Source organism: Oreochromis niloticus, linkage group LG15 (assembly GCF_001858045.2).
Source record: "Oreochromis niloticus isolate F11D_XX linkage group LG15, O_niloticus_UMD_NMBU, whole genome shotgun sequence".
NCBI lineage: Eukaryota > Metazoa > Chordata > Actinopteri > Cichliformes > Cichlidae > Oreochromis > Oreochromis niloticus.
In genome coordinates this window covers 17,482,632-17,505,634 of record NC_031980.2, presented here as the reverse complement: position 1 = coordinate 17,505,634, position 23,003 = coordinate 17,482,632, and the positions used below count along the sequence as shown (strand labels likewise).

The following is a 23,003-nucleotide window of genomic DNA, read 5'->3' as shown; positions in this document are numbered from 1 at the left end:
GACACTGGAACCTCCAGACTAAAAAGGAGAGGGAGCATCCAGCTTATTTTTAGCAATCAGTTCAAAATTCTGCATCTCTGATGATATGATATGACATGACATGACATGATTTGATATGATATGATATGATATGAGGGTGCGTTAGTGTGTATGTAACTGGGAGAAGAACATCCAGAAAGGCAGCGTCAGTGCAGAAAAACATATACAGGTTTTACAGCAACAAATGCTCCCATCCAAAGTCTTTTTCAGGAAGGCTTTGCATACTTCAGCAAGACAATGCTATACCACATACTGCAGCTATTACAACAGCATGGCTTTGTTACTCAAAGAGTGCTGAACTGTCTGCCTGTAGTCCAGACCTTTTACCAGCTGAAGACATCTGGCATATCATGAAATGAAAAATACAATAAAGAAGCCAGAGGACTGTTGAGCAGCTAATCCTATATGAGACAAGTATGGGACAACATTCCTTTCAAATAGTGTAGCAGCTGGTCTCTTCAGTTCCCAGATGTTTATGGACTGCTGTTAAAAGAAGAGGGGATGCTACACAGGCCTTGGCTTAACTTTTTCGAGACGTGTTACTGCAATCAAATTCAAAATGACCTTGATATGTTGTCTATGTTCTACCGTAAATACAATATCATTATATTTACATTTAACGCAGCATCCCAACTTTTTGGGAATTGGGGTTGTAAAAGTTTAACAGACACAGAACACATGGACTTCATATCCCCAACATATAAAGTGAGACTGTAAATCGTAACAACACTCAGAGCAATATTACTCAGCACGCAGTTCTGTCAAGAAGGCTGATTTAATATCTCAAGGGGATTTCCCTCTTTCTCTGGATTACTCAGCATCGCACAAAGCAAACCACAGCTAATTTCCACTGTAGTTTGGTTGCTTTAAAAGGACATCCTACATGTATAAAACCAGTTTAAAAGTTTATAAATCTTCTTGGTCCACCTGTAAAACTTTTACAATATATACGACAAGAAGTTCCATCAAAAACTCCAGTTACCCAGGTTTAAGGAGTATATTTATTCTAACTGGGCTCCTAAATAAACGTATATCAGTGTAAATACGAGCTTTTCCGTTGCTCACCTCCATCTTCCAGCGGCTGAGCCATTCTTCTCTCTGTCTCCTGCTGATATAGTATGGATCTCCAGCCTGAAAAGTTACTCTGGGGACTGGCCTTCTCCGCAGCCTCCCAGTCTCTCCCTGCATGTACACAAAAAGCTTGTTATATACTGTGTATACCATGAGAGTGATTGATTTAACCATGTAGAAAACATGCAAAATTGCTGCAGACACTTGTTTTCTCACCTCTCTGGGGGAGTCACAGTTTCTGTCATCTGGCTCGTCTGCAGGGGAAAAAAAAGTTACAGGAAATGGCTCATTTGTACAGGTTTAACGAGAGATTTAATGAGGATGTAAAGACGTGGTTTTCATCACTTTGCCCCAGTGTACTTATGTACAATTACCATTCCCTTAAAAGCTGCAACATGGAAGTTCTTTGAAAAGTAAAGTTTTAGATAAATGAATTACACAAAAGACAACATTTGTTGTTGTAAATAAACTGTTTAAAGTTTTTATACTGAAAGAAAATTAGCAGAACCTTTCCAAATGCTGTTAAATCTAAGGTAATAATCATATATAGGCAAAGAGCATTAAAGCTGTACCCTTATTCCTCTCCGCTGGCTCTTGTTTCCGACGCCCGCGCTTCTTGCGAGGGGAAGGTGAAGGCGCCGGCTCCTCAGGCGGAGTTGGGGGGGCGTTTGCACAGGGGTCAGAGGTTGCCATCTCCTGGGAAACACACAGAGCACAGTCTAGGTATGAGAAAACTGTTGAACGCCCTCGTCTACACCCATCAAAGGGTTCCACAGACATAATAATCATACACACACACACACACACGTGCAAGCTCTATACTCACACATAAAACAAATGCCTTAAAACACACAGTCAAAGAGCTACTTCAAAACTGCACACACATATTAGTCTGCAGAGGGCATCTGCACAGGATCAGTGTAATAAACACCCCCAGGTACCATTAAAACACACACAAACACACACACACCTTTGAGGTGACGATGGGGGGGGGGCTGTACTGATGTGATTAACAGTGCTAAATGATCCTAACTGCTCCTACCAGGTTAAATTTATAAACACAAATTTAAAATAACTTTCAAGGTTTAAGTTATGAAAATTTCAAACAAATGAATTTACACTGCAAAATATCAATATGGCAATACTCCTGAATTATGAACTTCTGCCTCTAGTTCAGGGGCTAATCCATTAGCTGACCAGCTTTAATAATGCTAAACACAGGACACAGCAGGGTTTTTAAAAAAAATATGTGTGCGTTTGTGTGTGCATGTGTGTGTGCTGCTAAAAGATTTTATAGATTGTTGGTTAAAAAGTGCAGAGCCAGAGGTGAATGTCAAACTGAAATGCTATGCTAATGCTAGCTTATGCTAAGAAGCATGCAAGGGCTCTAATGAGCAGCTGAGGCGGCCTGTAAAAGTCAGATGACGCAAAAAGGTGACTAAAAGGGCCTTGGGACACATTAAAATACTCCAGCACACACTTTTAACACTTGCAGTCAAACAGAAACAAGGTTGTAATCCAAAGTTACATTTCTGGTGGCCTTACAGCATACGTAATGGCTAAAATGTACTATTTTGCTTTAAATGTACGCTGTTGCCCTTTTGTAAAATAACAGCAAAGAGTTATCTACATTTATAGACCACCAGGTTCTTAGACTTAATGTGGGATCAAGCAGGGTCTCCAGACTCCATATAGTGACAGGGTAGCACTTTAGATTTGTTTACAGAGTTAGATTCAAAACCAGAGTTATAAAAGTTAAAAAAATGCTTTAAAGATTACTCATAATACTTCGTCAACACTTATTAAGATTAAATCAAATGCTAAAGGGAGAACTATTCATACATATAGTGTTTTATAAACTTAATAAATTACAACAAACACATCAAACTCACACTACATAAATCAAACCAATCCACTAAAGTCAACCACTTTGGTCCAAGTGGTTGACTTTAGTGTAAAACTTGCTATTTAAAATAATACATTTGTGTATTACTGTAAAAAGCATATTACAAATTGTGGATATCTACTGATAATAATACATTAGCTAAAATGAATTAAAAAGATGTGAACAAAACACGTGGTATGAATTAAACAAGCTGAAAATGATAAAAAAAAAAAAAAGTTAGCACACCATTGTCTATCCTGTGAACCATGACGTGCCCTTAATGTGAGCACGTGGCCTTAACATTTATCGTTTTAACCCAAATATGAAATTAAAGCTGCATTAAACAATGAAGAAAACACTAAACCAGCTCCTAACTTTTAAGCAAACAACTGACTACTTACACATTCAGCAGAAACAGAGGAATCTGGGTTTGCAGTCATCTTTTTGGCCACATGTTGAATGTAAATTCATTTCAGCCCTGGTTTGGTCCACAGACTCTTGAGAAAAATATCTGGATGTCTTTGGGTTGCTATAAGTGCTCGCCGTTCTTCAGCTACTTCGCCTCTCCGTCATTTAGCGCTACACAGAAAGTGTACAGCCGGCTTGAGTCAGCTGGTTATACACTTCCTTTTGCAAGAGCAGGTGCACTGGTTAAGCTTCACTGAACCAATCCTACGACCTGATTGAAAAGCAATAGGTGGATATTGCTTAATGCAGCTTTAAAGATGTGCTGATATTTAGTTTAGTTTATAGTGAAGAAAAAGGCCACAAATGTGCTGCAAGCAGGCCGAAATGCATCGAAAAGCAAGCTATTTTTAGCACAGTGGAACTTTCACCTTTTCAAACAACTTCTCTTTGCACTTCCTCTTCTCTCAGAATCTATCGTCGCCTTGATCTTGACTGACAGACAGCCTGGAAAGTACCTGACTTTACTCTACAGCTGACAAACTTTAAACTTGCTGTGTATACATGCAGCAATCCAACTAAGGGCAGCTTTTAGTTGGATGAAACGTTTGATTACACCCAAGGGTAGGCTGAACAGAGAACAGGATGTAACAAACAATAAAACAATGGTGCACCAAAATAATAGAATAAGCAATCACACTACAGCAAATTAATACATGCCCGCTGTGTTTATGTTTAACAGATGTACAGCCGAAGTAGCTGCATGTATTGTTAAAGTGTAAGATGTGAAAATGGGCAAATACCTGTTGTAGAAATCTGTATTTTTCCTGTATACAAAAATTATAGAATCTACCAAAGAAACGCTGGGATTTTTCATTATGATTTGAAAGTACAATTTTGCTTATCAAATGGCCAGAAATAAGAAAAAAAATGTACAGACTTCTGGTAACTTAAGTAACACAGACTAATTAAACTTAGTTATATGCAGACCAGTTGCGCTTATGTGCATCCCCCAACCCTACCAAAAGGCCCAATCTGAGCCAGTAAAAACCCTGGAAATGTGTACTGCAGGTATTTTTGATTAAATTGAGCAAATAAGAGGAGAAATGTCAAAACTATGCACAAGTCACATCAAAGCAAACCACCCAGATTTCCCTTATATTTTTATGTTTTTAAGTCCCGCACCCTCCTGTTGTGAAAAATTGCAATACATGCATCCAGAGTTTGTGTTATCCTAGCTGCCAGATCATAAGATGCAGTCAATACACACATTAAATACCAACACAGCTTGGCAACCAGATTGAAAGGGACTCCTCATGGCTTAATTCTGCGTTGTCAGACCAGTTAGATCACACACTGGGAAAATACAACCTGAGGGCTATAACTACCCCACAGACCTTCTCCATCTGACCCTGAGTGTGTAAAAAACCTCACAGAAAATCAATGCTCAGGAATCCCAAGGCAAGCCTGTGCTGCTTTACGTAACATAAAAGGACTAATTTCAGTGTTTTAAGTGTATGTCTATCATTTTTCATGTTAGCAGTGTTTTCACTGCAACCTATAAGTGGGGTTCAATGCAGTTATGGATTGTATGGCTCTTTTTTTTCAGTATGACGGAAAAAAATTCTGTCCGGCCTTAAGTTTGATGCATAATGAAGTAGCTGCAAAATGTTAGGCATTAAAATGAAAAGAAATCAGTAAATGTGGGTCAAACCATATATATGACTCTTCTAGTATGGATCACAGAATTGCAACTTCAATAAAGTTGGAAAGATTCAAAAACTCATTAGTGAAACTTTGGAAAAACACAGACACATCTTTCCCCTCATATTTAAGCAGACGGTCACAATCAGTCAGTTGTAATCACTTTTTCAGTGCAAGGAGATGTGGGACAGGGACCGCCTACAAAGTGTGACACAGACTAAAGTCTAGTATCTCCTCTTGCTATTTGAATCTTCATACAGGCGCATGTTCATTATTTGAAAATGAAAATATATATTAATGAATAAAGACATTTAAAAAAGGCTTATCTCCTAAAAAGTCGTCTGTAGCAGTGAATATACTCTGTTTTCATTGACAACAAATTAATTAAGTGTCCAATTACTAATCAGACGCCGCATATACACAGAGCTTTTGCATGGAAAGAATGTAATACTGCTTAAAAGCCTAGCTACAATTTCTTAAATCCCTTTTTAATCAGTAACTGGAAACAGATTAATGTGACTATATTTACTGAGTTTGCAGTTGGGTGATACAACAGAACAAAGTAGCAAATCTACACAGAATGGCTGAATCTTATGGCAGGATCTTAAGAGAGCTGTGCATAGCTGAATGCCTGCAAACCTCAATAAAATGAAGCAACATAGCAAAGACACGTGGGCCAAAATTCCTCCACAGCAATGTGAGAGACTGATAAAGTCATACCGAAAATGATGACTTAATTTGTTGCTGCTAAAGGTGGTTCTATAATCATGGGAGCGTACGTACTTAGTGTTTTTAATCAAGTATACCTCAAGAATCCTCTGAAAACATTCTTTTACACAACAGTGCATGTTCTTGGGTTGTTGTTTTTTTAAAGTATAGGCTTTGTTTTTCAATAATTTAAGTTCATACCCCTGTACTGTAACACACTCTCACAAGTTACATTCACATCTTAAATGCTGTTGACCGTCTTTGGCACTTTACTGCAACCATTTGCACTACTGTCATACCTGCTACCGTTGGTCATTTCCACTACTGTCCATGTACAACTCACAAGCTGGTCTATCTACTTATTTATTTATCTTTTATATCTGCACTGCTGTATATAGGTTTGACTTTTAATATACATTTCCCAAAAATGTGTCCTTTATCTTTTTCAATTCTTAATTCTTCCTCACAGTCAGGTGACAGAGAAATGCATTAGTGCCATTAATTTTTAGGCACTTTTTAGGATATTTGCGATAGATGTAGAGGTATAATGAACACAAACAAAATGACCACACTTTGTACCTGACATTGTTTCCCTTACTCATTATAATCAGGTAAAGTCTGAGTTTTTTCTGGCAGTTTTTTGACTTTTATATGAGTCCATTATATTTATATGACTGCACATAGGAACTCAACACAACACGATCTTTTGCTTGCTATTTTAAACATTTGGACCAAAATTGTCATTTTTATCCACCAGCCACATGTCATGATACTTTTTTGTCAGACATGCCAACCACAATCTGTTCACAATCCATCTGTGACCTTTTTGTGGTCTGGATGCAAAACGGAAACACTGAAAGAAACCAAACGAAACTCCACATGCACCAAAAGTGAATCGAAAGGTCTGGTTGACATGCATAGTCTGACTGAGCTAAGAGCCAAGCAGTTTAAATAATTATAGTTTAGCATAACTTAAGATTGAATCTAGTTATTATAGTGCAAGCAGAGTTTCATTATTCATAAAAAACTGAGGGGGATTTTCACGTAGAAGTATTGCGTAAATGTCGGGAAGTGTTCCAATATAACTCTGTAGTCCTACTGTACTTCAAGCTACTTTAATCTACAGTAACACACAGGCATGCATAATAACCCACCAGCTGCTCCACACATGGTTGAAGCAGAGAGGAAGAAATGGGATCAAAATGAGGGAGGAAATAGGAGGAGGAGGGGGAATACTATCTTAACTTAGAAAAAAATACTAACCAGCAGGAAAAAGAAGCAATGAAATGATGAAGGAAAAAAAAGACAAAGGCTAATCTAATCATCCATGAAACCATCATCATTACTCTAATATTATGTGTGTACAGGCGAGAGTGTGGTTACTTTTGATGGAAGAGAACAAGTGGAGAGAGAGAGGAGAAATTGAGGCTTTCTCGACCCATCTCTGCTCTATATAGTTACTGACAGCTCCACCCTGGAGATCCACACAATTCCTGGTCACACTCCACGGTGTGATTGTGTATTTGTGCTTTTCGTATTTGTATGTCCTGGTGGGGACTTTAACCTGAGTGCACACCAACCTTGGAGGACTTGTCTCACTACAGGGAGCATAAAACTTCAGGGATGTGGGTAAATAGTCGACTCGATGATGATGCATTGTTTACCTATTGCAAGTCGGCCAAATAAATGCTAGCCTATACATCAGGGGTGGCCAACTCCAGGCCTCGAGAGCCGGTGTCCTGCAGGTCTTAGATGTATCCTTGATCCATCACAGCTGATTTAAATGGCTAAATTACCTCCTCAACATTTCTTGAAGTTCTCCAGAGGCCTGGTAATGAACTAATCATTTGATTCAGGTGTGTTGACCCAGGGTGATATTTAAACCTGGAGGACACCGGCTCTTGCGGCCTGGAGTACACCGGCTCTTGCGGCCTGGAGTTGGCCACCCCTGCTATACATAAAAGCTTTCCTATGTCTGCTTAAGTTTCACATTACTAATGGAAAAAAGTAAAGTCCAGAGGATGAGTTGGCACAGATGGATAACTTCAGGTTTAATCATGAGTTTTTAGATGAATTCTTATAGGGGGTACATTCCCATGCCAACTTGTGCTGCACACTTAGAGTAGGTTATGCGCGAGATAAGAGAGAAGCATGTACAAAACCAGCTTAATGACCAATCAGTTCTGTGGAAAAAGGCGTTACCATTGCTGGAAAAGCCTGTGGTCCTAAGTGCACAGTTAGAAGAGGGGTCTAAAGATTTTAGAGGTAGTTTACAGTTTTGACTTTCTTTGACAAAAATTAATACAAAATAGCAATTCTTATAAGCAACTTTAGTCCTTGCTATATTTTCCTGTTGGCTGCAAAGAAAGTTAAACTTGTTTTATAAGTGAAAACAGGGCACTTAAGCCTTTTACTTGCCGTCTTATATAAAATGTAGGTAAGTGGTTTGATGTTTGTTTTTGCATTTGTTGTTCTTTCAGCTTCTTTCACTTGTTCTCAGCCACTGCAGCTGAAAGAACAACGCTAAAACTGCCTCACACACAACCACACACACATATATAAACAACCTATGAACTTAATAGAACATGCAGTTGTAATTACATATCAAAAGACTGTAATCCAAATCAGTCTGTTAACTTTGATACAGAGTAGGCATTTCTGTTGGCTTTCCTTTCTCGTTTCAATAAACTTTAGTTATAGAGCACTTTTCCAGTCTTACTAACTAAAGTGCACAGAGCACACATACTCACACACACACTTACAGACACACACACACACACACACACATTCATATAGTACTTTTTGTACTATGTTTTTCCTCTCAGACACACACAGCTGATTTGTGTGCAGCAGCTTTTTTTTCGTTGGATTCAGTCAGAATTACATATTTAACATCTGTACTTTTCTAATGTTATACTTTTATCTTCCTTTGTAAACTTGCTCTACAGTTACTAGATCTGTACATGCAAGCCAAGATTAGGAATACCTGGACTGATTTATCAATTGATAACCACCTTTATATGACCACTTAGCTTGATTGCTGAAGTTATTAAGAGAAGCCACAGAAGGAAAAGACATCCTGGATATGTATGTAGTACAGCACTGCAGTAGCGTTACACATTGTAGAAATATTTAATTAGGGTAATACAATAATAACATCTAGAATTAGGTTAAACATTGTAGAAAAGTTTCTGTGCTGTCCGCTTGTTTTTCAGTCACAATGCAAAGTTGGCAACATCGCCAGTTTGTAATGTTGCAACTCAGTCATTACATTGTGTATTTGTAGGGTAGTCGGTTAAAGAACTTCACTGGTGTTACTAAGATATTGCAACACCACCCGCCACTAGAAGATGTAGGGAGATGGAAACTAACAAGTTTTGAGGCAGTAATGATGTAGGAATTGGGTTGCTCCATATACGCTGTACAAAATGCCACACAGTTCAGGGACATTTAAAATATGATTTGATGATTTGTCAATTATGTCTGTTCTCTTACTTTCAGACTGCTTGAGTAATCCGATTTTTTTTCTCCTGTTTAAAGTAATTAAAGTTAAGCTTAAATATTCACTTGTGATCGTTAGGGTTAGGTTAAGGGAATGCTCAGTGCCAATAAGTAAACCCCACAGAGATTACTGAAACACATTTGTGTGTGAGTGTGTGACTGTGTGCCTGTGTCTGACAGGACCCACATTAATCCTGCTCGCTTTGTCAGGGCTCAGACATCAAAGCATGATCAGACCTGCTCTCCTGCACACACGCATATCCACAAACATACACACACGTGGGTTTTTCTATATTTATGAGGGCACTAACTGACAATCTAATCTATCCTAATCTTCAATCATCACAATGAACCATAACTACAACCCTTTGTGCGCTGAAACCAAATCCTAACCCACCTATTGCCTTATAAAATGTGAGGACCTGCCTAAATGACCTCACAACAAAGGTTTTTGGTCTGTGCAAGCATATCAACACACACACACACACACACACACACACACACACACACACACACACACACACAGATAATACACAGTCTTTCCTTCTGAGTAGTTCACTCAGTATTCCTCTTGTCTGGGGCTGTTTGATCAGCTATATTGACTTGCTGATTCTGCCACAGAGTTCAGTCGGTACAAAGACACACATACACACACACACACAATACACACAAAGTAAGCGGTTAGAGAATGAACGCTGAGAGAAATATGACGGAGGGGAACTGCCAAAGACCTGAAGTCAGTGCTAGTGATGAAATATACCACACAGTGTAATTATTACAGTGCTAATGCAGCTCTGTAACACGAGTCACAGGTTATTTACTGCTGGACTAAGAGAGATTGGATGGATGCCAGTTCAAACTCAGAGTAAAGCTGGAAAAGGAGTGGTAAGGAGCATAGTCACAATGGGTAAAAGTAGACGACAAATACAGCAGCTGAACATAGAGCAATGCTCACATTTTCTCATAATAAATGTGGGTCCTGCTTTCCACCAGGCACTGTCAAAATTAGCAGATTATCATGGAAAATGTTTCCTTGTAAGTATCACTATTTTTCCTAATTGACAGACCCTTGAAATACAAAGGGGTGGGTTGAAATCTCTTGCTTTGTAAAGTGACCTTTTTTCTAGCATTTGTGAGCCCTCATAACTTCATAAGACATTTAATGTTCAGTCCTGAAAAACACATTTAAGTTTTGTTTAAAAACTGGGACTAAATGAATTTTACACCCATTCCAGGTGTCACAGTCTTAAACCAAAGTGTTTTTATACAATAGTTTCTGAAACAAGTACCAGAAACAAGCACTGGTTCCCTGAAATATTTAACCTGATTTTTTTTTTTTTTCCAATATATTTTGCTGGAGAAAAGTTCAAAAATTCACATCACTATATGAGGCTGGGTGGCTGTTAGTGGCTGACTTGCCAAATGTACCATAATTTCATTCATGATTAAAACTTTTAAAATCCCGCTCTACTGGTGAACAGATAAAGTGCATGCTGAGGCTTTCCAAGCGGTTTAAATGTATTATAAGTTTATTACTGTAAGACAAAAATCACTGCCCCAACACTAACTCTGGTAAGTGTTATTAGGAAAAATCACTAATAACACATTTGCAAAATGACATCACCAAAAGGCATGCTGGGTAATGCTAACTAGCCAGGTAACTGTTGAGGGAGGAGGTTGGTGAAGCATTCAAGAACAGTGAAGACAGATGGAGGATGTAGAAGTGCAGAGAGTTAAATCTGCTGTTATATCTACCCACACAGCACAGGTTACCAGGTAATGCAAAGTTAGCACAAGGTTTGGAAGAAATTGGAGTTGGTTTCATACCCACATCGAAGCGCTAACAAACTAGATATTTGTTTAAAAACAGCAAAGTGTCATTACATCTAAGCTAGAAGTAAATCAGGCAGGCTGTTAAGTTGCGACTCTATGTTACTGTCCAGGGTGCACCCACCTTGGACAGGTCACCCTGGACTTGCCCTGCCAAAGCTGGGACAGGCTCCAGCCCTGAATTGGATAAACACAGGAAAATGAATAGATGGATGAAAAAAAATTCTACTTCTGTAACCCAGTGCTAATCATTTAAATGCCAAACATAATGTCTTTTTCTTGCAAAATGTGAGCACTCATCTTACAATGATCCAATAAAATGTGATTTGGGACATTAAACTAACCTTAGTGATAACTGTTGGCTTGCATTTGGCAGAGGGTGGGAAGGATATCATAGGTGGAGGAGTGTGTTTGGATCTTAGGTGGCAAAAACTTTGCTCACAACTGTTGAGTCCTTTATCCTCCTCCTACTGCTTTTTTCTACAGCTCAGTATCAGTCAGTTTGTGCTTCATACATTCAAGTCATGCCCACTTCTGAGCAATCCACCAACTTAAAGTCATATTTTTATGACTTTAACTGATGCTAGAGATGATCTAACTTCTGTTCCAGCCAGACTTTAAGTGGTATGTGGAAAATGTGGGGGCTGGAGCCATGCTGACCAGAAATTGATGAGTGTGTTAAACTGCTATTACATGTGGAGGGAGAGCAAATGCAATGACTACATCTGCAAACAGTCAATGTGTAGGGGACTCCCCCTTTCAAAGATACACTGCTGATTAAGAAAGAAGTCTCTCTCTGTAACACACTGAAGCAGAAAAAAACAACCCACACAAGCTACTATCTCAGACACACTCAAATGTGACACTTAATTAATGCAGTAAATGCGCCTCCAGATCAGTGTGTTTCTGTATGATATGATTTGACTACAGCTGATGCACGGCAGCTCGCAGGTGTGAATGAATAAGAAGGAAAGTAGTGCATGCATGTTTAACAAACCTCTGCAGATTAGAGAGGGGAGTTTTTTTAATAGGTGAACAGATAATCAATCATTCTTCTGCAGTTTAAAGCACAAAACACCATCAGGCTTTAAGTACAGTACTCACAGGAAGCAGCTGTTTGCGTTTCCTGCTGGGACGACCCACTCTGCGCTTGTTGCGGGGGCTCGCCGGTGTCCCCTCCTCTGGACTGTCCTGGTCTGCACCATCTTCACTCTGTGAAATTACAGAGAGGCCACATCAAACACTCAATGAAGACTGTATGAAGTTATAATTGATGTCAGCAGTAAGACCGCATTAAAGCAACACTGACTAAGGGCAATGTGGCTAAGAAGCTCTTCAGGGCAGAAGTTGAAAAACAGGATATAATGAACACAGGGCACCATAGCAGTATTAATAACGAAGTTATTTCCTGGTTTTAAAAAAAGCCACATTTCACACATTTTATGTCTTTTTTCCCTTTAAAGTAAAAGGAAAAGAGATAAATACGCTACTAAAACAAGGAATTTAAAGCTTGACCATGTCCTGATTGAACAAAGCAGTTCTATATCTATAAATGAGCCCAATGTGAAAGAGAAAACCAGTAAATTAGATGGTTGCAGACATGAACTCCAGCTGTGAAGCAGACAGGATGTTGTACTACCAGACCTGCTCACGATTGATCTAAGCATGGACACAGAACTCCAGAAGGCTATTATACTAAGCCACTTTATTGCCATCTGACATTTACTGTGCTTGTTTTTTTTAACTACATTTAGTACGTAATTTTATTTATTCTGCTTTTTTGAATTTATTAAACAACTTTTCTTTATAGTGCCACTTTATTGTTATATATTTTGCTTTTTTGACATTGCATTTTGTTGTGTTTTGTTCCAGAATTTACCCTTTGAGAGCCTTTATTTTAGTTACATTACTATTTAATTAATCTTTTGAGCAATTCTTACCATATGTAGCTGTGTGTTGAGTCGTATTTTTAGTCATTAATCTCATTAATTTTTCTAAATATTTAAGATATTCTGTCAGAGGTGTAGTTCTTTTAAGAGCTGTTCACCTAGATACTGCCACGAAGAGGTTGAAAAAAAAACAAACACAAAGGGAGAAGGTAGAAATAAAACTTCTATACATTCACTTTCTGCTTTTTATCAAGCTCACAAGAGGCACCAGTCTAACCAGAGATGCCGAGACCTCCCTCTCCCCAGGCATCTCCTCCAGCTCTTTCAGGAGGAAACCAAACTAGGCAAGAGACATAATCTCTCCAGCGTGCGCTGGATCTGCACTGGGCTCTCCAACCAGATGAATATCTTAGAAACACTTAGGAGGCATGTAGTAAGTGTCGTGGTCACACGTGTGAATCACCTCAACTGGCTCCCTTTGATGTGAAGGAGCACCCTGAATACGAAAATGACCAGGCCCTCACCCATCTCTAAAACTGAGCCCAGGCATCTGTTAAAGGAAGCTCTTTTCTACTGCTTGTAATCGATTCCTCAAATTTTTGGTTACTACCCACAAGCTCATTGAGACCTTTGCTTTAACACCCTGCTGTCTCTTTTGACTAGAACAGACCAGTATAGCATCTACATGACAACAGGCCTGTCAGTCTCTCTATCTGCCCAGAAACTCAATACAAACCTGGAAACCTTCGCGATGTAAGCTGAAGGTCTTTACTCAATGAAGCTAGGCGGACTACAACATCTGCAAGATACAGTGACATGACTATGACCCCATCAAACCTGACACGCCCCACTACTTGGCTGCACCTAAAATATCTGTCCATAAAAATTATGAACAGAAACAGTGACAAAAGGCAGCTCTAGAGGAGTCCAAAGCCCAACAGGAACAAGTCTGACTTATTCCCAGCAATGCAAACAGAGCTCTAACTACAGCTATACTGAGATTGATTCCCTCGTAACAATGGGACTGATATCCCACTCCCCAAGAGATGTGGTCAAAGTCCACAAAACACATGTAGACTGGTTGGGAAAAATCCCATGTACTTTCAAATATCCTCAAGGGTGGAAATACAAAATATTTGTGATTTCAACAATAAAGAGGTTTCAACAGCTGAAGCCTTGTTTGTATGTGTCCCCCGACTGTTATTATGACCCGGCTCGGAGGTCGTAGCATTGAACAGTGATGTGCCTTTGCCCCAATTCAGCACATACTGTCATTGTATAGTCTACAGGCATCGAAATTAATGTCCTACACGAGTTCATTAGATCAATTTCACACAGTGTTTCTTGCAGAAAACAGTGCAAAAATCACAAAGCGTGTAGGCGCCTTTGTCTGAACCTAAATGAATTAATCTAGGTTGTTTTCTAAGCTTCCTCTGCTCAGGTCAGAGACAAAGAAGGATGTTGGTAGAGCTGAGTTGTAGACTAGCAGTGGTGTAATTTTACAAAAAAATAGGGAATAAAAATAGCTTGCTGCACCTGTGTGTGCTGGGTGTTAAAGCACACCACAGTGCTCTGTGTGACGATGAGCTGAAATGAAATTTGCCTACATTAATTTCTCTTTTTTTTATATTACACCAAACAACACTTTTACAATGTCCTTATGGTGAAAATGTTGGCAGCTCAGTGGTGTGACAACAGTGGCTTTCCTCGGACTTAAGTATGCGATCTTACTTGGTATGAATCGCAACTTCAAAAAAACCCAATGATTCAAAATTCTGATACATAAAAGTGTGAAACAGTCATGCAGGGTGCGCTGAGAGGACAAAAAGACACCTCAGACTATGGACAGCGAAACTCTGCTGTGGTAAATGAAAAACAGATGGAGACATGCAACACATTCAGCGCTGAAATTAAAAACAATTATGTCACAAGAAAGTACACATTAGCTTCTAAATGTTGTGAAGTTTCTTTAAAGTAGGAAACCACATTTGTAATGTTTCTGTTAATCGAGATAAATGAGACAACATCGGGCACTGCTGAGGCACTTAAACTTTATGAGGCTGTTTGCCACGACTAAATCAGTAAAACTAGTGAAAGAAGCCAATTTTATGATGAGATACATGGTGAAACTGTTATGTGGATTGTCACATCTGGATTCTTTTAGACTGGATATAGATCCAGTGAAGTGCGTTTGCTTGGAGTCTGTTGTTTGATAGCATTACTATAACAGGTATTTACAGATTCTATAAATGAAACACGCTGAATGTGATGGGGAAATAACAGCTTTGTTTATCTCATTAGTGTTACCTGTGTTTAGTCTGCCACACCTGTTTCCCATTAGTCTCCTAAGTGAATATACCTCCTGCTTTTTTACTCCTCAGTGGCCAGAGGAGTTGTCTTGTGCTTTTCCCAGTCAAACTTTCAAGGCATATTCCTCATTTTTCTAGTATAATTCATTGTTTTCCAGCTTTTGTTGCCTACTGATCCTTTTGTGTATAATGCTTTGAACTGTTTCACAGACTTTGTCCGTCTTTACCTGCTGCTACTGGATTGTTTACCTCACTGCCTGTTTCTGGATTAAAGATTCAGACTGTGTGTCTTTATCTCTACTCTGCATCTTTCCTGAATTTGGGAAACATTTGTCCAGAAAGAGATGTAATAATTTATTTGAGAGGTCCAACTAAATGGTTTTGGTTTGGTTAGGCTTTAATCACACAGGCCAAAAGACCCTTGCAACCTCTGGCCACTAGGGAAAAATATGTATTACAGGACTGATTGCTGGCGGCTGCTTGCCATGGCTAGGGGAAATCAGTCACAAAGAGGGCACTGCATCAAAAACCTCCTTGTGATTGCTTTGGTTACTAGCAGATTGCTAGATTGCTATGGAAGATGCAGACTTGTCTGCAAACATTAGCTAACTACTAAATTGGAAAAGTGCGACTCAAATCAGAGATGGAGAATGTTTGCTCTCAAAGTGAAAGTTGTACCTCACCGCTGCAGCAAACATTACAAAAGGCAACAATTTTACTTTGAAGCCGGTTGGTGCTTTTACAGTTGCACTACTGCTTGGTAAGCATGTTTGCAGACAAGTCAGCATCACCCATGCAAACTGCGGGCAACTGCAGCAATTTTCAAGCAAGAAAAGCAATCACAAGAAAGTTTTTGGTGAAGCACCTTACAGTTTGGGGGAAATAAATATTTGATTTCCTGCTAAATTTGTAAATGTGCTTACTCACAAAGAAATGAACCCATTCATTCATTTTAAGTTAAACTTTATTTATATAGTGCAAATCGATAACAATGGTCTCATAAAGGTACTTTATATAGTAAGGTAAAGACCCTATAATAGTTAGAAAAATATCCCCCAAATCAGACATTTGGCTGTGAGCATCACTTGGCAACTGTGGGAAGGAACAATCCCTTTTCAAGGGTATAAAACCTCTGTGAGAATCAGGATCAGGGAGGATGACACCTTTCGGCCTCAAACAATTGGGGGTGAAAGAAAAGAGAAGAGGAAAAAAAAAGAAAAAAAAAAGAGTGCAGTGACCAAGGATGATGTTTAGTTTTATTTTGAAAGTCACTAATTGGCCCATAGTTCTCCTGTTTGTTCTTGTTTTCTTACATTGATTATAAAAACTGTTATCACCCATTAAAAGATTATAATTTGACCTTATCTTGTTTCTATCTCTCCTGGGCAGGTGGGAGTGTTATGTTAAGTGGGGTAATACGGTGGTAAGGGTGCATTGAAGGCCCTGCAACAGACTGATGACCTGTCCAGGGTGTACCCCGCCTCTCGTCCTAAGACAGCTGGGATAGGCTCCAGCCCCCCCCCCCCCCCCCCCCCACCCAACGCTGAATTAGATAAGTGGAAGAGAATGGATGGACAGATGGATGGGTTAATTGCAGTTACTGATAATGGGATTCCCTTCCTTTGCCTCCCTGCATTTTTGGACGTATTTGATAACCTTTTGGCCAATAATGGAGTCATTCTCTTTTCTTAAATGATCCCAATGCAAAGTGTGACTTCCTCAGAAGCAGAGGTTGCGCCAAAGTTTTCAATGAACCCAAGAAGACATATGAGAGAGCCAAACAAAATAAGACGCACCTGCTCCAGCTTTAATGTGGTTTCATCCAAATTATGCTTTTAGGTTTAAGGGTGTTTTAGTTTGGCCAGAAGGCTGCGATCTCCCTGCTGAAGAGATTCTCATTACAGGGTTTTTTTATTCATATCCAAGCACTCTTTATGCACATCGGTGCCTCGGGCGGAAATTAAATAAATGTCACTGATACCACAGAGAAACATTAGTCTCTTGTGCTGCTGAAGCAGAGCAAGGAGCTTTAAATGTATCAGTTAGGGGCAAATTCGTTTTTAATCAGAGGTTTGCCCAACTTGTTCAAAGCTTGTTTAAGATAAGAGAGAAAAAACTAAGACTAAAACAAATGTGTTCACTGATTTCTCAGTAGGTTAAGATAATATTTCCTTAGGGTTTAAATTTTCTTTTTTTTCTCACTAAATAAATAGCTCTTTATTCAGTTCAGGGCTGAGTAATTTTCCTTGTAAAATTTTAAATATTTTTCTGGAAAACAGATACAATATCATATATAGAATAATCAATCACATTTAAAAACATAAACTTTAATAACACAGTTTCTTAATTTCAGTTTTACTCCAAAATTGTAAAATTATGATGTAGAAGTCTTTTTTTTTTAATTACATTACTAACCAACCCCACTTTAGACTTCATGGAATCTTGAAATTCCATGAATTTAAATATTTTGGTCCAACTGTGTTAAAGTTACTACAAAACTAAATTAGGTGTAAAAATAACTTTTTCAAAACTGCAATTAAACTGAACATGAAACAAATTTTAAAACTGCATTAAAATAAAACCTAAATTCACACAGAAATATTGATCATCATCAACATCAATAAGCCCCACAAAGTTTGTGCAAAGTTAATTATTTACAGTTTGTAATGAAATATTCTAGGGGTTCCACATTTACCACTCAGAAGACGTTATATGAATACAAAAAGAGACAGTATTACTAGATGTCAAGTTTGGATAATAAAGAAGAAAAATACTTGTAATATGTCAATACTTTTTATACCTCAAAGCGTTCACATTTGTTTAATCTCATTGTGACTTTTTCAATGTTTCATGCCAGAAGATTGTCTCAATGAGGAAAAAATAGACATCCTGTTGCAATAATGTATATCATCTTTACTGCTACACCGTGTACTTCCTGCTGTCAAGCTTGTTTTTTTACCCCTCGCTCTTCTCTGCAGGACCCAGTGTTACAGGGACACTGGAGTGGTTGCTAAGGTGCAGAAACTGCTCAGCAACTGCCTCCAGTGCTGACTAAACATTCTGATGTCACTTCCCTGACAATCAGCTTAGCAACCAGTTAGAGCACTGGGTAATGGCTTTGCACCAGCGTGCCTGATGTGTTGTCCATATGCCTTTGTCGTGACATACGGTCGGAGAAACACACTCAAAAATGGACTCAAGTGTGTGGTGTGCTTTAAAAAAAGATTGTTTAACCAGTGAGATTATTAGGCAGCTACATGGCTGATGGTATGTGTTATTTTCCTAAGGTTTCTAACAGTAATGGCTTCTCTAAGAAAACATTAATTCTCTTAATGCCATGAAAAGGTGGTCCTGAAAACCTGAAATCTTAAGCAAAGGCAAAGGTTAAACTGGATCATTTCTTCAGCAGGGAGAGAAAATATGAGTGTGCAGAAGGGTGAGCAAATATTTTCAATGTAAAAGCCATTTCATTTCAATTTGGGACTGGTACAAACATCCCTTTGTTAACCTTCAAGCAACAAAGACATTGTCCCTATACACCAACCTTTATCTCTGACAGATATTTTAAAATATTTATATATAATTAATTATGTTTTAAGTAATTTTATGTAAAAAGGAGTTAAAGTGATTTCCATCAACTGAACTGTTTTCTGACAATTTAGAATGAAGTATCTGTTTCAAGGCTTCTGCAGCATGCTTACTACTTTAAGGCCGTTAACCATAACTTGACTGCAAAACATCAGATGCAGTGATTAAAAGTTGAAAATTGCAATAAAAATCTGAGACAAACAACCAATAGATTTTTCAATTATCTGTGCCACAACAAAGGGCCAATTACTGTAAAAAACTATAAAAAGCTGAAATAAAAATATTTTTACAATTTAAAACATCACTACAGCAGATATAAATATACAGCCGGAGTTATAAATGACCCCAGTTTGAAGGTTAAAGTCATATTTTTTAAGTCTTGCTGCAGTTTAAATAACTTCCATAAAACAACAAGATAAGAAGCAGTAATTTGTATTTTTTTTTAGTCCATCTTCAAACCACTGTAGTTTAACCATAACAGACCTAAAGCTGCTAATCTCCCAACGAGAGATTTGCTTTACCGGGAAGTATATAAGCCAGCAGTGGTGTTGAACTGATACAGCTGTACATTTGATTGTCACAGCAACTTCCCATTGTGGGTTGGGAGTCTGCTTCTTATTGTGAAAAGAAAAACTTACATTAGTTGCAAAAAGTAACTAAAAATAACCACATTTGCATGATTATTTATTAAATAATGATAACTGTAGTTTATAATCTCTATCTGTATGTATAGCTAAAGATATACAAAGGCCCACTTTAACTCTGGAAAAACTGACATATATATATATATGACACTGATATCAGTGTGAACATAATATACATCAAAACAGCAACAGCAAGATAATTACTAGTTTTAAACTACAGTCGTGACAGGAAGTACTCACATTTTTGCACATCCGCAGAACTAATCAGGTTTTTGGTATAGATCAGGTGGGGACACTTCTAGAAGGACAGTTAAGTCATATATGAATCAAATGAGCTAAAAAACCACTTCACGACACACACACATGCATGCACACAGAGTAGACAATCTGTCCATATATCTTTGGTCTATTTCTGTCCCCTGGCAGGTTATTTTAGGCCACTGCAGTTGCTAAGCAACCAGACTGCAAACCAGGCGGCAGAGGAGGATCCCATCAGCAGCAGACAGCTTGTCCTCTTTCTTTCCTCCCCATCTCCACATCCTCCTCTCTGTCTCGCTGTCCTTTTATTTCCTGTGCTCGATTCCTAGATCTCCCTCGACATCTGCCTACTTCCTCTCTTTTACTCTGAATCTACTTCTCACCCATTCATTGGATGATGAAGCCGTCAAAAGAAAGAGACAGCACTTTAGCTTACATACCCACTTACGCTCAAACAGTGTTTCCGTAGATCACATTCTCACACACTCCGTTCATTCATATCAATATTTACACTTTCCTGCTGACACACTGATGTTCACAAATTCACACCACAATGGACTGAAATTTACAACAAAAAAGGTGGCCAATCCAAAATAATATATCTCACCAAGATTATTATTAAACTAAACCAGGTGTGGGTAAACCTTAAGTTTTTAAATCACTGCCACCTGCTTTGCTGATCCTTCAGAGAGGAATAGGACCAACTGCAGAGCAAGACAGTGAAGCAGCCCACAGCATGAATTACTAACTGGAGAGATACGGGGTTAGAACGATGCACCCTTAAAATGAAACTGAAAAAAATATGGTAACTGAAATAAATGTACTGAAAAGTACTGGAAGTGAAAAAAAATGACAGTGAAAAACAATTAAAACTTTAACTGACATATAAGCTGTACTTTGTAATTTTTGTTTTTGCTTACTATTTATTTATTTTTGTTTCAATCCATTTTTTTCAGTTTCAATTTGCTGGCACTGTTTTGGTGTCTGGGGGCTCGCTTGAGGGGCGGGGATTCTGACCCGCATGTATGGTATACATCATATCACCACTAGTGCTTGTCTCTTTCAATGACTGCTTCAATTTCAGGTGGAGCCTCTAAACCGCTGGTAAGTAATCATTTTTCGTCATCTTTCTTTGCTATTCCACTGGACTGGACATAAGTTTAGTTTTCTTAGCTACTTCTGATGAAGTTGTGGTAAAATGCTAACATTAGTCTATTCGTTGTAGCAAGCTAGCCTGCAGTTAATATTTGCTAAATTTAGGGATACCCGTGTCTCTTTAGGAGTTGGAGGCTAGTGTTGTAGCAGCAACACAAGATCACATCAACAGGTTAGCACAAAGTGTTCAGCATATCTCATACCGCAGTGCAGCAAAAGCAGTCTCATGAGCGCTGGGAAGGACAAGCCCAGACCCCAAAACAGACCGTGCAGGAGATGGCTAGGTTAGTAATTGCATGGGAAAATTATACTTTTAATTATTTTGATTGATAAAAGTAAAAAATTTTTTTTTTAAAAATCTGCATTTTAAAAAGTTATCTATGCTTCTCACATATAGGTCATTTCCAGGATTTTTTTTACCCAAAAAGTGTGTGTGTGTGTGTGTAATGTAGACACTAAAGCTGTCGCGCCAGAATGTCACAGGAGGATGGTTCTTTAGATACAGCGAGTGAGTCAGATACCAAGGACACAAAGATGAAGCAGGTCTGATCAGCAACAGTTTATTCCCCGAGGCGGACAGTAGAAATAAAACAACCCAAATACTAAGAAAAAAAGTGTAAAATATTCTTCATATGCTAAAATTCCCACAGAGACTAGAGAAAACAATTCTAAAACCCGTAAAAATACAATTTTCACTAAAATCCCCTGATGTAATTTTCCACAACCCCAGATGAATGTTCATTATGGGTCCACCAGTAGGCCAGAAATTTTTTCTCCAGAGCGGGGTCCACGCCAGCCTCGTCCCAGACAGACGAGGAGGAGCCTCCTGTCCCCCTCTCGTTCCTTAACTGGCCCATCACATCCCAGCCCAGTTTGCATTCTGCAAACAAATAGAGGCCAGAACAATTGTCCCGGAAGCGGCCCTGGGTTATAGCCATGGCGACCCTCTCCCAATATGGCTGCACCAGGTGAACAACAGTAGAGACACTACTCACAAATGCAGGCAGAGGTATACCTCCGCCTGCTGCCAATCACACGCGTTGTCTCCTACTGTCGCTGTTCCTGCTGCCGGGACTGGGTCGCCACGCCACGCTGACCAGTTCGTCTTTTTCACCTGGCCTTCTTGTGTTCCCCTTCATGTCTGGAGCCTCTCTCTTACAGTGCTCAGCTAGCTTGCTTTTAATAGGTCTTTAAACAGCTGAAAGGCCACCTCTGGATACACATATACCTCAGCAGGTGATCCCTATCAGCTAACTGTCCCATGCCCAGCCAATCCACAGTGGATTAAAACAATGTCAAATAAAAGACTAAAAATCATGCAATACAATCATTAGAATAAAACCATGCAATAAAAACTACACTTGCAAATAAACACTAAAATCAAAATAAAACCAACATAAAAGATAAATACCAAGTTCCACTGTGTGACATCTGTGTGTGCTTCAAAGCAATTACTGTTAAAAGATGTGTAGTTTGTTCTTTTCATTTTTCAGAACTCCACCATAGGCCCGCCTCAGAAGATGGATAAACCCAGCATTTCATGAACACTGTGATGGAGACCTTTGTGTAATGTTAGAAGTGCTCAGATAATCCTAGGAGGCTCTAGACTTTTACCTAAAGACATTATATTCAGTCCTGAATAAAGTTAAATATTTATATATATTATATATTATTATATTGAATGACTCCGAATAACTTTATGATAAAAAAACACACTATTGGCAAAAAACAGTGAAAGAATTCCAGATCAGAAGTTTTTAGTTCAACATACAAGTGACAACCTTTGACCTTCATCAGGTTTTATTTAATTGTGTCTGAGAAAACATCTGACTACATTCAGTGTTTAAAACAGAAGTTGTGCAAGGCTGAGATCAGCACCTTTCTGAAACACCAAACTGAGGTACTGTTAATCTTGATATATGGTGACACAGTTACATGGGTGATTAACCCTTTTGACTTTTTGTCTTTAACTTTATCTACAAACAGCTGCAGCTGCACCGTTGTACTCTTTTGATCA

At 38.7% G+C, this 23,003-nt stretch overlaps 1 protein-coding gene and 1 long non-coding RNA gene across 11 annotated transcripts in view; one reads left to right on the top strand and one right to left on the bottom strand.

Annotated features, from left to right (window-relative positions):
* The window catches only part of LOC100702269 (DNA (cytosine-5)-methyltransferase 3A), a 97,555-nt gene that overhangs the window by 54,211 nt on the left and 20,341 nt on the right, over window positions 1-23,003 (bottom strand). For 7 of the 10 annotated variants that reach the window (XM_019345819.2, XM_019345820.2, XM_019345818.2 and 4 more), the window contains exons 3-6: window positions 12,248-12,355; window positions 1,683-1,806; window positions 1,327-1,364; window positions 1,105-1,221 (exon numbers count right to left, since the gene is read on the bottom strand). In XM_019345819.2, coding sequence (XP_019201364.1) covers window positions 1,105-1,221; window positions 1,327-1,364; window positions 1,683-1,806; window positions 12,248-12,355 — 387 coding nt within the window. Of the gene's footprint in view, window positions 1-1,104; window positions 1,222-1,326; window positions 1,365-1,682; window positions 1,807-3,396; window positions 3,718-12,247; window positions 12,356-19,813; window positions 19,841-23,003 lie in introns of those variants that run through there. The other 3 variants (XM_025899169.1, XM_019345823.2, XM_019345824.2) reach the window with 3 other exon arrangements.
* LOC102080828 (uncharacterized) lies at window positions 20,724-23,000 on the top strand. Its single transcript, XR_003214273.1, has 2 exons — window positions 20,724-20,935; window positions 21,112-23,000. It is a non-coding gene; the product is annotated as an uncharacterized LOC102080828 (long non-coding RNA).